The following is a 13,234-nucleotide window of genomic DNA, read 5'->3' as shown; positions in this document are numbered from 1 at the left end:
TTAAGTTATATTGGACGGCTAATGATGCTAAGTGCTAAAGTAGCCCATCTGCCTTACGAACTTAATAAAGTAGATTGAATAAATGTAGTCTTATATGAATTTTACAAATAGATTATCTGGTTTTGGGAAAGTAAACCTAGTTTATAGGCAACTAACCTATAGACCTTTTATAGGCTAGTTGCCTATGTATTAAAAACCTTTAGCTATTCCAATTGTGTACGATGAACGCTTATACAAAGTTAATAATACACCACATATGTCCACTTTGAGTAATGAAAAATGAATGAAGAGGAGAGAAAATGAGTCTTAAATATAAAGTCATAAAGGTTTCTATATCAGCAACTATGAATTATTTTATTACCTTCTAGAATCTTTGGCCTTTTGTAGAAAACAAGCAGCAATTGCTTCAGAACGTACGTAACCATTTGCATTGTTATCGAAACTCTTGCATCTGCCATCAGGTGATAATACACCCAATCTGTAAAATATTCCGAATTTGAGTATGAGTTTACCAAAGCGCGTTGGGACAGCGTGATCGAAAAAGCTATGCGTCTTCTACCCGCAAACATTTGTACACTCACTTTAATTTAGTTATTTTATAGTAATACAGTGTCCTTTTCGAAAAAGTATTGGAAGTGTCTATTATAAATAATATCGACGACGTCCGCGGTCGAGTGGTGTGAACACCGGTTTTTTCTCGAGGTCCCGACCGGGTCGATGTAGATAATAATTAGTTTTCTACGTTGTCTCGGATTAGGGTGTTTGTGGTACCGTAGTTAATTCTGATTTTCCATAACACAAGTTCTTTAGTTACTTACATTGGGATCAGAGTAATGTATGTGATGTTGTCTCAATGTATTGTTTTTTTTTTAAATATCTACATACAGTGCGATTCTGTAAGATTTAATTTCCTATCTCATTCGTAAAACGTTGACAATCGACGTACAGTTACGCTATTTTGATACGTGTATTCTATAAATCATACAAATATTTCAAACTTTGAGTTTATCAAACTCAAATTCCTTAATTCAACATAGAAGCATTACACTTACTTATTGATGGTAATAAATCAAATAAATTCCCGGATAGTTGGAAAATTCCTAAAAGTGCAAAAGATGAAGATTTTAAGAATCTGAGGCCGATTAGTATTTTGCCTGTTTTATCGAAAATTGTGGAAAGAGTGGTTTGTAATCAGCTCACTAAATACTTAGATGCTACAGGTATCCTGCCTGAAATACAGTCAGGGTTCCGAAGTGGTTTTAGCACTGCGACAGCTCTTGCACATGTCAGTGACGAAATCGTGACTGCAACGGATTCTGGTATGTGTAGCGCACTTGTTTTATTGGACTTCTCGAGAGCTTTTGACTGTTTAAATATCGACTTACTCATAGCAAAACTCTCATATTATGGTATTTCGGATGAGGCTTGTCATTGGTTCCGTTCTTACCTGACTAACCGAAGTCAATATGTAGAAATCACGACCGAACAGGGAGAATCATTACACTCAGATCGCAAAAATGTTACTAAAGGAACCCCCCAAGGATCAATTTTAAGTCCCATTTTATTTATCCTTTTTACGGCAGATCACCCCAAACACATAAAATACTGTAAAACACACTTGTACGCAGATGACACGCAGATATATTACTCCTTCAAACCCGAATACGCGAAAACCTTAATTGATCTCATTAATGAAGATTTGAAAAATATCTCAGACTGGGCAAATAAACACTCATTAATATTAAATGCAAGTAAAACAAAATACATGTTATTGGGTACCAAAATACAGCGCAACAAAGTAATATCACAATCGGTTCATATTAAAGTTCACGGTTAGGTCTTGCAAAGGGTGGACAGTGCTGTTAATTTAGGTTTAGTTATGGATAATGAACTCAGGTTCGTAGAACATATAAATTGTAAAATAAGGAATGCCTTTTATCGTTTAAAAACATTATATAATATTAGAAAATATCTTTCACAAACCATTAGGAAAATACTTGTCGAATCCATTGTACTGTCTCAGTTTAACTATTGTGACACAGTATACGGGCCACGATTGTATGAAAAAACCAAAAAGGCCATACAGATAGTTCAAAATGCGTGCGTTCGTTTCTGTTACCCTGTCCCAAAGCGAGCTCACATCACGCCGTTTCTTAACGATACAGACACATTAAAAATGGAAGCTCGAAGAAAAATACATCTCGCGTGTCTAGTTCATAAAGTTATTTTTAAGAAAAGGCCGACATACCTGTACGCTAAGCTGGACTGGGTTAGAGACGTGCAGCAGAAATGTACCCGTAGGAGAGAAGCAAATAAATTAGTGGTACCAGCTCACAGATCGGCTCAATATAAGGGAGGGTTTAAATACTCTGCCACCAAGATATGGAACGACTTACCCCCTCCTCTGCGTAATAGTACGTCCCAGGCGACTTGGAAAAAACACTTGACGGTATTATTTTTAAACTCCAAATATAGTGTTAGTCATACTACCTCATAGACTTAGTATTAATCATATTCAATTTTAATGTCTTATGTCTAAGTCTGTCTGTCTGTCTATCTTTTCTCTAAGTTCCTTGTGATGTTTTTCTTTTTGTGTGATATGTTTTTTTTTTTTTAGTATAAGGGCTTTTTAGTTTTAGTTTTTGTTCCTATAACTTCATTTATTTATTTTCGTGTGCGCGCATGTGTTTATGTTTACCCAATAGTCAGGGGCCATCTGAAAATCAGTGCCGTGCATTAGCACAGCTTATACTAAGATGAACCCCTTGCTACCTACACTGTGTTCTTTAAATTTATTTATTTTTTCCTGTATAATCTATTTAATGTATGTGTGTAGCAAAGTAAATAGTTTTTAAATGGTTTAAATGGTCAAATTAAATACTACCACCACATTCTGACATTTTTCGATCGTATGCTCCGGCGAGATTCGAGTTTCTTATTACAGAATAACCCAGCTGTTTGAATAGTTTCTAGTGATTTGAAGCCAACGTAGATTAAAAACATGATGGAAATATTAATATATCAGAATGTGTTATTCTATGAGATCTGGCTTCTATTAAAACCGTAAACCAATACAAAATCGACATTTTAAGTTTTATATAACAATTATATGGTTGTAGGGCTTTGTACAAGCCCATCTGGGTAGGCACCACCCACTCATCAGTTATTCTACCGTCAAACAACAGTACACAGTATTGTTGTGTTCCGGTTTGAAGGGTGAGTGAGTCAGTGTAACTACAAGCACAAGGGACATAACATCTTAGTTGCCAAGATTGATGGCACATTGACGATGAAAGGAATAGTTAATATTTCTTACAACGTCTTTGTCTATGGGTGGTGGTGACCACTTATCATCAGGTGGCCCATATACTCGCCCACCAACCTACACCATAAAAAAATTATTTCCTTACTTGAAGAAATGCCAAGAGACACTCGGATGAAGGCATAAATTCGTTCCTCCAACGATAGCAGCGTCACAATGACCATCACGTATAGCTCGGAAGGCGTGTTCCAAGGCATACAGGGAACTGGAGCAAGCTGTATCCACGCTGTAGGAAGGGCCAGTGACTCCAAGCCAGTGGGAGATGCGGTTAGCTAACATGGATCGGGAACAGCTGAAAATAATGGTAATTATATTAAGAAGCCAATAAAACCAATATTTATGATATTTTTTGAAGGTTGTGTGTTATAGTACAATTACAGATACAAGAATAAAGCCTTTTCCTTGAGCCTGTATTATATGTATCTACTAGCAGACCCGGCCACGCGTTGCTGTGGCTGAGTGATTAAGGAAGGATTTAAAAGACAAAATTTAACACAAATTAACATAGCATTTTTAATATCATTTTGTTTATAAATACTCTGATAACCTTTAATTAAAATAAGTCACATTAAAGTTTACTGAAGCGCCAGTCGATGTACAATATTTTTGGTCAACCTGTCTTTTGTTAGCACAAATAAACTTGATGGTCTTCCTACACGTATGTAGCTTGAAGGTAATATAAACGCACTGCCGATTTCATTGGTGTTTAAGTTTCCATCGTTGTTTCCAACAACAGCATCTCGTAAGTGGATGTAATCCTCTGATCGTAATTTAACTTGGTTAAACCGAATGAATCGCAAGCGTTCACTTTTAATTTTAGCAAACATATCCACGACGTATTGATGATACAACTGACGATATCGAAGAATATAGTTGTCCTGATTATGTCTAATCATTAATCGATGCGCGTATTAATTCATTGAACTAACTTTTTTATTTAATTCATTACCATTAATTGGATCACGCTGTTTGATATTGATGTGATATTCGTCTTGTCCTTGCCAGAATATCAATGGGTACTGGAGTGCGTCGTACGAACGGTGTATATCTGAAATTCTACTCACAGTATTATCTCGGCGGGCAATTTTTATAGATCTGTTGTCAACTGGATCACCGACCACAATAATCGCAACTTCATCTACAGTTGGCGCATTGAACCTGCCAGCGTGTCCTCCCGATGTTACTTTGTCTGCTTTAATGACGATTTGATAATTGTCACCTTTTAATTGTGGTAATACTCTTTTAAACAATTGAATCAGATGATTACGGTTCTCAAAAAAAAATTCTAACGATACTACAATTGATCTCTCTTCTGCTTGTTCAATAAAATTATATTGGCATCGCGTTGTCACACGTTCTTCACAACTGCCCATAAAATATATTTGGAGAAATTTTGGATCTTCATTTGGCATTGGCATCAATGACCCCATTTTATGGTACACTTGTCCTTGTATTTTAAATGTTGTTTCAAAATTACGACCATCAGTTGAGAGATCGCAAATTTTTGATGCTCCAAATGATGTCATTTGAAAGCAAGAAATAAACTTTCGTGTCTTACGCAAAAATAATTTTGAATCATTTGAAATGCCAGAAAGAAGCATTTTTGCTACGGGCATTGTTGTTAGATTTTTTTGGGGGCATTTTACTGAAAATTTTATGTGAATAAATTCCTTGTACTCTTATTTTGTTGTTCTTATATTTAACTGCATTATGTAACTGTAAATTAGTAGCTATATAGATATCCAAAATAATATACAACAAATGAAAATAAAATGAAAAATGATACAGAAAAAGCGATGTCACAGAGAGTATCGATCAAAAAATGGCCAGCACCACGTTTAGTGGAAAATGAAATCTAAAATTCAACGGTAGCGCCATCTATGATAAGTTAATGATAAACGGTCTGACAGATTTCTGTAATAAATCCTATGTGAGGCGCCATCTGTTCGAAATTTTCGTAACTTACAATTAATAACAACAATCAACTTTGATAATCAGTTTATTGTTATTTATAAATCATTGAGGCCATTAATCGAAATGAAAACTATCCTATCTCTTAAGTTGGACCAAATTAAACATAAATGCCAAATTTCATCAATATCGGTTGAGTTGGTGAAGAGTTCACTGGGAACATACATTGTGACACTGGATTTTTATATATGTATCTATATCTATATTGACACAGCTTTACTTTTTTCCGGACTAAATTAATTATGTTATTACAGTAACATCTAAACTACCTAATTATTTATTAATAATTTATTACTGTAGGAGGTAACCTATATCCTAGAAGAGAATTAATATTGGAAAGCCTCCATGTTACATTCCATTCGTTTATAATTTGATCTACCCTCCATATTTAAAATTTCATTATTATGACAGGATTTAAATTTCATTTATATTAGAATGATAACAATGTATACTTATTTCATTATTTATGCGTGTATTGTTTTAGGTTTAAAAATAATTTACTATTACGCTCAAAATTAAATTGAGCTCGCAATCCGACCGTGTTCAATCTCCCCGTGTAATCTCCATCGCACGTGACATTTGATAAATAATCTGTGACCTATTGGCACGAATAAAATACATAAAAAAAGATTTGATTTCATAATCCGTATATGAGAGTACATGGAATTTTAAATATCTTTCAAATATCAAAATCAAAATCAACTGTATTCAAGTAAGCTTTGACAAGAACTTTTGAATAGTTATTTTACAATTAAGTGAAGCTACCACCGGTTCGGTATTTTAGTTTAGATTCTAAGTTACTCTTTTTCAACATTTAAATAATACAGTCATTAGTCATGTTAGTTAAAATTAAAAAATATTAGAGAAAAAATTACAGAAAAAAATATCAAAAATGTCCTAAAAAAATATATTTATCAAAAATTATAATATACTAATGTATGTATATATATGTAAAAATATGTGTATATACATGTATATGTGTGTATGTGTATGTATATGTATGTGTATATGGTATGTATATAAATAAAAAAATATATATAATTAAATGAGACATTTGGGAACAGCCTGTATTGTTTAGTTTTAATAAATAGTATATGCGAATACTTTTCTTAGCCAATACAAACCAGAAAATGGTTTAATGGCTTGTAAAATATATTAATGTGTATGTTTTATTATAAAAAGAAATAAATAAATAAATAAAAATAAGTTAAATACAATTATATTCGTATGTAATATATCCTGCTTGAAGTCAACAGGTATTAACTCCACGCTATTTTATCATCTACAATATCTTGTTTTTTTACCAATTTTTTTTTTTACATTTTGCGATTTGAATTTACGAAAGAGCAAAGTTAAAAATGTCTGCTTAATTTTATTATAGAAACGGAATTATTATTGATGCTTCAAATACAACCAGTATTAAAAGGTACAAATAGAGAACGGAAAAGAGATAATCGGACAGAGCTGTAGCGCCATATTTGTTTTCACCATTTGCATTTCTCTCTCTACAATGTTTTTTGAAAATTACATCAACTTACCCAGTAATGGCGTATGTATTCACGTGCATTTTTTCGTAGAACCAGGTCTTTTCGCATTCTGAGAAGCATGCACCGATAAACACACCGGTTCTGGTATTGCGCAGTTCCTTTGGATTGAAACCTGAGAACAAATACTATTGTCAGGATACGACTTAGTAGCTGGACTCCATGAAACGCTTCAACCTTCAAATTAGATGCATATTCTGTGGATTCACCAAATTATATCTGTGATAAACTCATCATTAAGAAGAGTGAGGCGTCGTAGCAGCCAGAAAACAGTAACATCAACAGTAGTAGCTACCACTTCATGACTACCAAGACCACTCAGAAGTTAATATCTTTAAGAGCAGTATAATAATTTTAGTGTAGACAAATTAACTGTCTTAAACATTATTACACTAAACCACTAGAAAAAATACAGGGTCAAGTAAAAATGTTTTTATAAGTAAATTCGAATATTTTGGATTCATTTGCACTAATTGTCAAAAATTACGACGCAGTTTTACTTGATAGTAGTGATATCTATCGAATTTTAATTGTTTGAAATTATAAATTTTAATAAATAAACAATAAATAAATATGAGACAACATCACATACGTTACTCTGATCCCAAAGTAAGTAGCTGAAGCACTTGTGTTATGGAAATCAGAAGTAACGACGGTACCACAAACACCCAGACCCAAGACAACATAGAAAACTAATGGTAATCTACATCGACTCGGCCAGGAATCGAACCCGGGACTTCAGAGTGGCGTACCCATGAAAACCAGTGTACACACCACTCGACCATGGAGGTTGTCAAAATTTAATAACTAGCAGCATTGAAAATGATCATTGTATAGGCCTATTCAAGTACGAATATTGACATTTTGACCTAATACTATAAATAGCATTAACATGTTTACATTGTATTCTCTAGGAATCTGAACAGATTGGGCTCACTCTGGCCATATATAGAGGCACATATATAACGCACAGATACAATGAATTATGATATTACAATAACATCGAAACTTTTTTATTTTTATTGATGATTTCATATTATTCGACGTAACTTCGCTTCGGCTAAGAATAGCTTTAAGTAAATAAAAAAATATGAAACACTTTACTCTGATCCCAATGTCAAAAATCAAAAGTAACGACGCGCGACGGTCCCACAAACACCCAGACCCAAGACAACATAGAAATTTTATGAACTGTTTTTACATTGACTGGGCCGGGAATGGAACCTCGCTGAATCAGACCAGATTCCTGACTCTGACTGATATTCGCGCTTGGGTATATACAGTATAGAATAAAATATGTCATAATTGTGAACTGTGGAAAGCACTTCCCTAGTACCTTATTGATCACTTGATGATACTACAGGGTAAATAGAAGATTATGAAATGCGGGTTTGAACCTACAGAAATGTGGCTTGTACAATGTCTAAAATTTAGATACCTGCATCGATAATAGCTTCGTACGTTTTCTCCATAAGGACTCTGCACATAGGATCTATGGTGTGTGCCTGTTTATAATGTATGTCAAAGAAGGACGCATCAAATTTGTTAATGTTGTTGATTTTCCCCGTACGCTGCGGGATCTCGGGGTGGTTCAACTTCCAACGGCGACTGTCCGCTGATATGAGGTCCACCTGAGAACAATTACCAAACAATCAATATTTGTAAGCAATATTTGAAGACGTGGCGATCACTAATCAATAATCAATTAAAGTCGTTGAATTTCTTTTTAATTACTTTGCCATCTCAGCTCAAGAAGACTATTATAATCTAAATTTCACATTAAAGATATATGTAAGATTATTTTGAGTAAATCCTGAAATGAACCATATTTATATTTCAATTTTGTGATAAATTTATTATGTATGTAATATTCGTTAAAGCCTTTTTAGCAAGTTATTTATTATACATATAAAATTTATTTTAAAACTATTATTGCAACTAGCTACCCGCCCCGGCTTCGCACGGATGCAATACTGGTAACAAATATACTACAAAATTTGTTTACGTCATCACATTACAAACTTTAAAAATTATCAGTGTTTCTTTACTATATTTTCCATGAATCACACTATCTTTTAAAATAAACTCGCATCAAAATCCGTTGAGTAGTTTTAAAGATTTAAGCATACAAAGGGATATAGGGACAGAAAAAGCGACTTTATTTTTTATTATGTTGTCATTCCTATCTGTACTACAGTGGTAATAACCACTGACTGCCTAATCACAAGATCTCCAAAGATATAAGTTCGCATGATACCAAATTTAGCACAGACTTTTAAATAAAACTAATTATAACGGATGAATCGCGTATATTAATTATTTTTATTTTTAAACATCCCGACGTTTCAGAGAGCCCACCATCTCTGCGATGCTGAACACCTAGAGGACGAGCTACGTCAGGTCAAGCTTGCACTCCACCAGAACAAGCTGCCCGTGCCTCGCCAGCATCGCAGAAGCCGTACCAAGCCACCCACAGTTGAGCGACAACCTGCATTTCTACCGTATGTGAAAGGAGTTACAGACAGGATTGGCAACATCTTGAAGCGAGCTTCGATTAAAACCGTTTACAAGCCTCATAAGAAAGTGAGCCAGTTCTTGAGACCTATCAAGAGTAATATCCCTTTACAAACTGCAGGAGTATATAAACTCGAATGTGAGTGTGGTTTATCTTACATAGGCCAAACAAAGAGAAGCATCGGTACCAGGGTCAAGGAACATATAGGAGATGTCAAAAATAGGCGTTCTTCAAAGTCTGCAGTCTGTGAACATGCTCTGGATAAACCTAACCATTTTATCCGATTTGATAAACCACAGATCCTCGCTAGAGAACACAGATTCATTCCTAGAATGATACGCGAGGCTATTGAAATTCAAAAACATCCGAACTTCAATAGAGAAGATGGTTGGAGACTTTCTAACACCTGGGATCCACTTATTAAAAATTTAAAATCCCAAATCCAACAGACTGCAAGACCTAAAGATACAGTTAGTGCCTTCTGCGTGCAACCGGAACGTTACTCAAGACATCAATTGAGAAATCGTTGGCGGTAGTTGTTAATAATATTTCCTTTGTTCTTCAAATAGACAAATGTCATCTTAGTCTACCCGTGACCACGAACACTGCAAAGTGCTCGAAACGTCGGGATGTTTAAAAATAAAAATAATTAATATACGCGATTCATCCGTTATAATTAGTTTTATTTAAATGTGTAATAATCGCGAAAATTTAAGACAACATTAGCACAGACTCCTTTCACGACGCTCATGACAATTTCAAGAAGGAACTAAGACGGTTCAGTTTGTTTAAACCTGAATATGAATTTACAAACGAATGCTAAACGGTCAGCAACTTATTAGTCACGAGTAAATATAATCAAAAAATTTACTAAGAATGTAAAGTAAACGCTCATAGCCTCATGTCAGTTCATAGCCTAAACTTAAACAATGCACCACCGACCTTCATAACTAAGATGTCACTACCACAACTACAAAAGCAAAGTGAAATAAAGTAACAGCCTGTAAATTTTCCATTGCTGGATTAAAGCCTCCTCTCCCATTAAGGAGAGGGTTTGGAACATATTCCACCACGCTGTTCCAATGGGGTTTGGTGGAATTCACATGTGGCAGAATAAATGAAATTAGACACATGCAGGTTTCCTAACGATGTTTTCCTTCACCACCGAGCACGAGATGAAAATAAACACAGATTTAGCACATATATGTAGTGGTGCTTGCCTGGGTTTGAACCTGCAATCATCGGTTAAGATGCACGCGTTCTAACCTCTGGGCCATCTCCACTCCTCCAACAGCGATTTTAAACCGAACTATGAACTTGGAATCTGGAAGTTGGAAATGTGTACCCATACCTGAGACTGCACATAAAGCCGTCGGTCAGACGTTTGAACTCTTTTGTCCATCAGATTATGAGAGTTAGATAAAGTAGAATGCGTCTATGTGTGTGTATGAACACACATGTGCAATACCAGAGATCCTGCAATGTTGGCTGGTCTCCCATTGGCTTCAGCCAATCTCAACTTGGTTGCCATGCATGGCTTTGTGAACCGCATATCACCATTTAGAGTGACATGGATGTATTACTACAGTTTTCAGTGACTAATTGGAACTATGGTGCTTGGACTTTCCAAATATCCAAAATTTACACGAAGATTAAAAGTCCTAAGTAACAATTAAAATAATGCATAACGATACCTTATTGAACAAATTTTCTTGTAAATGAACAACCGAGTCCGAATCGGGGAAGCTGCCTGAAATGCCGGTGATGAGGACTTCATCTCCAGGCTTTGGATGAGACAGCCGGTGACCCGACGTCAGTCTGTCCTCTGATACGAAAGTTGGTGCCATCTGGTTTAAAACAAAACATATTAAATTAGTAATATATAACTATATTACTACATAAATATATTATCCACGTGTATATATACTTTGGGTATATTATCGAATATTTTTAAGTCCAACACACCCTTTAGTCGAAGCGGCTATCGAGCTTCTGATCCAAAGATTTACAATTTCTATCGACTCTTTACTTAATATTTGCAAAAATATAATAAGTGAACGAAATTTACGAAGAAAAAGGTCTGACGGGACAAATATTGCCTGAATTTGACTTTTAAATACTTGCACTATGGCCCATATTGATTTCTATTGAAATTAATTTAAATGTTTAATTTTATATATTAACGCTCTTGTAGGTTTTTAGTCAAAGAGAATACGTCCTTGTAATTTACTATTCTATAGTAGTGAGTATGAAATAGTAAGGTACGAGGACATGCCGCCGTCACAACATATAATCTATCCCTTTTTTAAGGTATAGGTTGGCGGACGAGCATATGGGCCACCTGATAGTAAGTGGTTACCATCACCCATAGACAATGACGCTGTAAGAAATATTAACTATTCCTAACATCGTCAATGTGCCACCAACCTTGGGAAATAAGATGTTATGTCCCTTGTGCCTGTAGTTACACTGGCTCACTCACCCTTCAAACCGGAACACAACAATACTGAGTACAGTTATTGGGTCTTACCTACCCAAAGAGGCTTGCACAAAGCCCAACCACCAAGAAAAAACGCAAGACATTACATGCTTCGTACTAATACTACTCTCTCAATATATAATTCTAGTAGTTTTGGTTGTCATGTGTCCGAAAAAAAGCCTATATCCTTCCTTGGGGTTCAAGCTTGCTTCACAAGAAATTTCATCTAATTCGGTTCAGCGGTTTGGTCGTGAAGGAGCGACAGACAGACAGAGTTACTTTCACACTAATAATATTAAGTTTGGGTTGATTATAAATGTTTTTTTTTTTATGGAATAGGTGGCAAACGAGCAGGAGGCTCACCTGATGGAAAGTGACTACCACCGCCCATGGACATCTGCAACACCAGGGGGCTTGCAGGTGCGTTGCCGGCCTTTGAGAAAGGAGTAGCCTCTTTTTTTGAAGGTTCCCATGTCGTATCGGTTCGGAAAAACCGCCGGCGAAAGCTGGTTCCACAGAGTGGTTGTGCGAGGCAGAAAATGTCTAAGAAATCGCGCTGTTGTGGATTTTCGGACATCAAGATGGTGCGGGTGAAACTTAGAATTTTGACGAGATGTCTGAAGGTGAAATTCAGCAGCCGGGATTAACCCGAACAATTCCTCGGAACATTCCCCGTGAAAAATTCGGTAGAAGATGCAGAGTGATCCGACATCTCTACGCAAAGCCAAAGGATCAAGGAGATCGGAAAGGGCTTGATCGTCGATAACTCGAGCTGCTCTACGTTGGATGCGGTCAAATGGAAGGAGCTGGTACTGGGGAGCACCCGCCCAGAGGTGAGAGCAGTACAACATGTGAGGCCGAATTTGCGCCTTGTAAAGTTTTAGGCGATGGGCCGACGTGAAATACTTTCTCGCCTTGCTGAGCACGCCCAGCTTTTTTGAAGCCAATTTGGCTTTGCCTTCCAATTGACCGCGGAACTGAACGAGGCACGAAATATCAACGCCAAGTATTCCGATACTACCTGTAGCGGCTATCGGAATGTTCTCAAATCGTGGAGATACGACAAATGGTGTTTTTTTAGCGGTTAACGCGCAAACTTGCGTCTTTTTGGGGTTGAAATGGACTAAATTTAACTGACTAAACCTTGACATTATTGCTCCTACTTTAGTGCACATCCTAAATTACTCCATCACCCGTAGCACATTCCCTGATGCTTGGAAAGGTGCTCATATCATACCACTTCCCAAAAAACCTAATCCTATTAACAACTCCGATTACAGACCGATTTCCATTCTTCCATTTCTTTCCAAAATTTTAGAAAAAATAGTTTTTCAACAAATAAACACTTTCCTTAACGATCACTCCATCCTCAACTCTCTCCAATCGGGCTTCCGCGCGGGTCA

At 35.9% G+C, this 13,234-nt stretch overlaps 1 protein-coding gene across 1 annotated transcript in view; it reads right to left on the bottom strand.

Moving 5' to 3' along the window:
* The window catches only part of LOC124532762 (fatty acid synthase-like), a 43,990-nt gene extending 32,648 nt beyond the window's left edge, over nucleotides 1–11,342 (bottom strand). The window contains exons 1-6 of the mRNA XM_047107823.1: nucleotides 11,318–11,342; nucleotides 11,047–11,199; nucleotides 8,276–8,468; nucleotides 6,832–6,952; nucleotides 3,411–3,614; nucleotides 362–478 (exon numbers count right to left, since the gene is read on the bottom strand). Of these exons, the coding sequence (XP_046963779.1) occupies nucleotides 362–478; nucleotides 3,411–3,614; nucleotides 6,832–6,952; nucleotides 8,276–8,468; nucleotides 11,047–11,199 (788 nt within the window). The 5' untranslated portion in view covers nucleotides 11,318–11,342. The remainder of the gene's footprint in view (nucleotides 1–361; nucleotides 479–3,410; nucleotides 3,615–6,831; nucleotides 6,953–8,275; nucleotides 8,469–11,046; nucleotides 11,200–11,317) is intronic.
* Between the last annotated feature and the right edge of the window lie 1,892 nt (nucleotides 11,343–13,234).

This window comes from Vanessa cardui, chromosome 10, assembly GCF_905220365.1.
Source record: "Vanessa cardui chromosome 10, ilVanCard2.1, whole genome shotgun sequence".
Lineage (NCBI taxonomy): Eukaryota > Metazoa > Arthropoda > Insecta > Lepidoptera > Nymphalidae > Vanessa > Vanessa cardui.
This window is presented reverse-complemented; position numbering and strand designations above follow the sequence as displayed.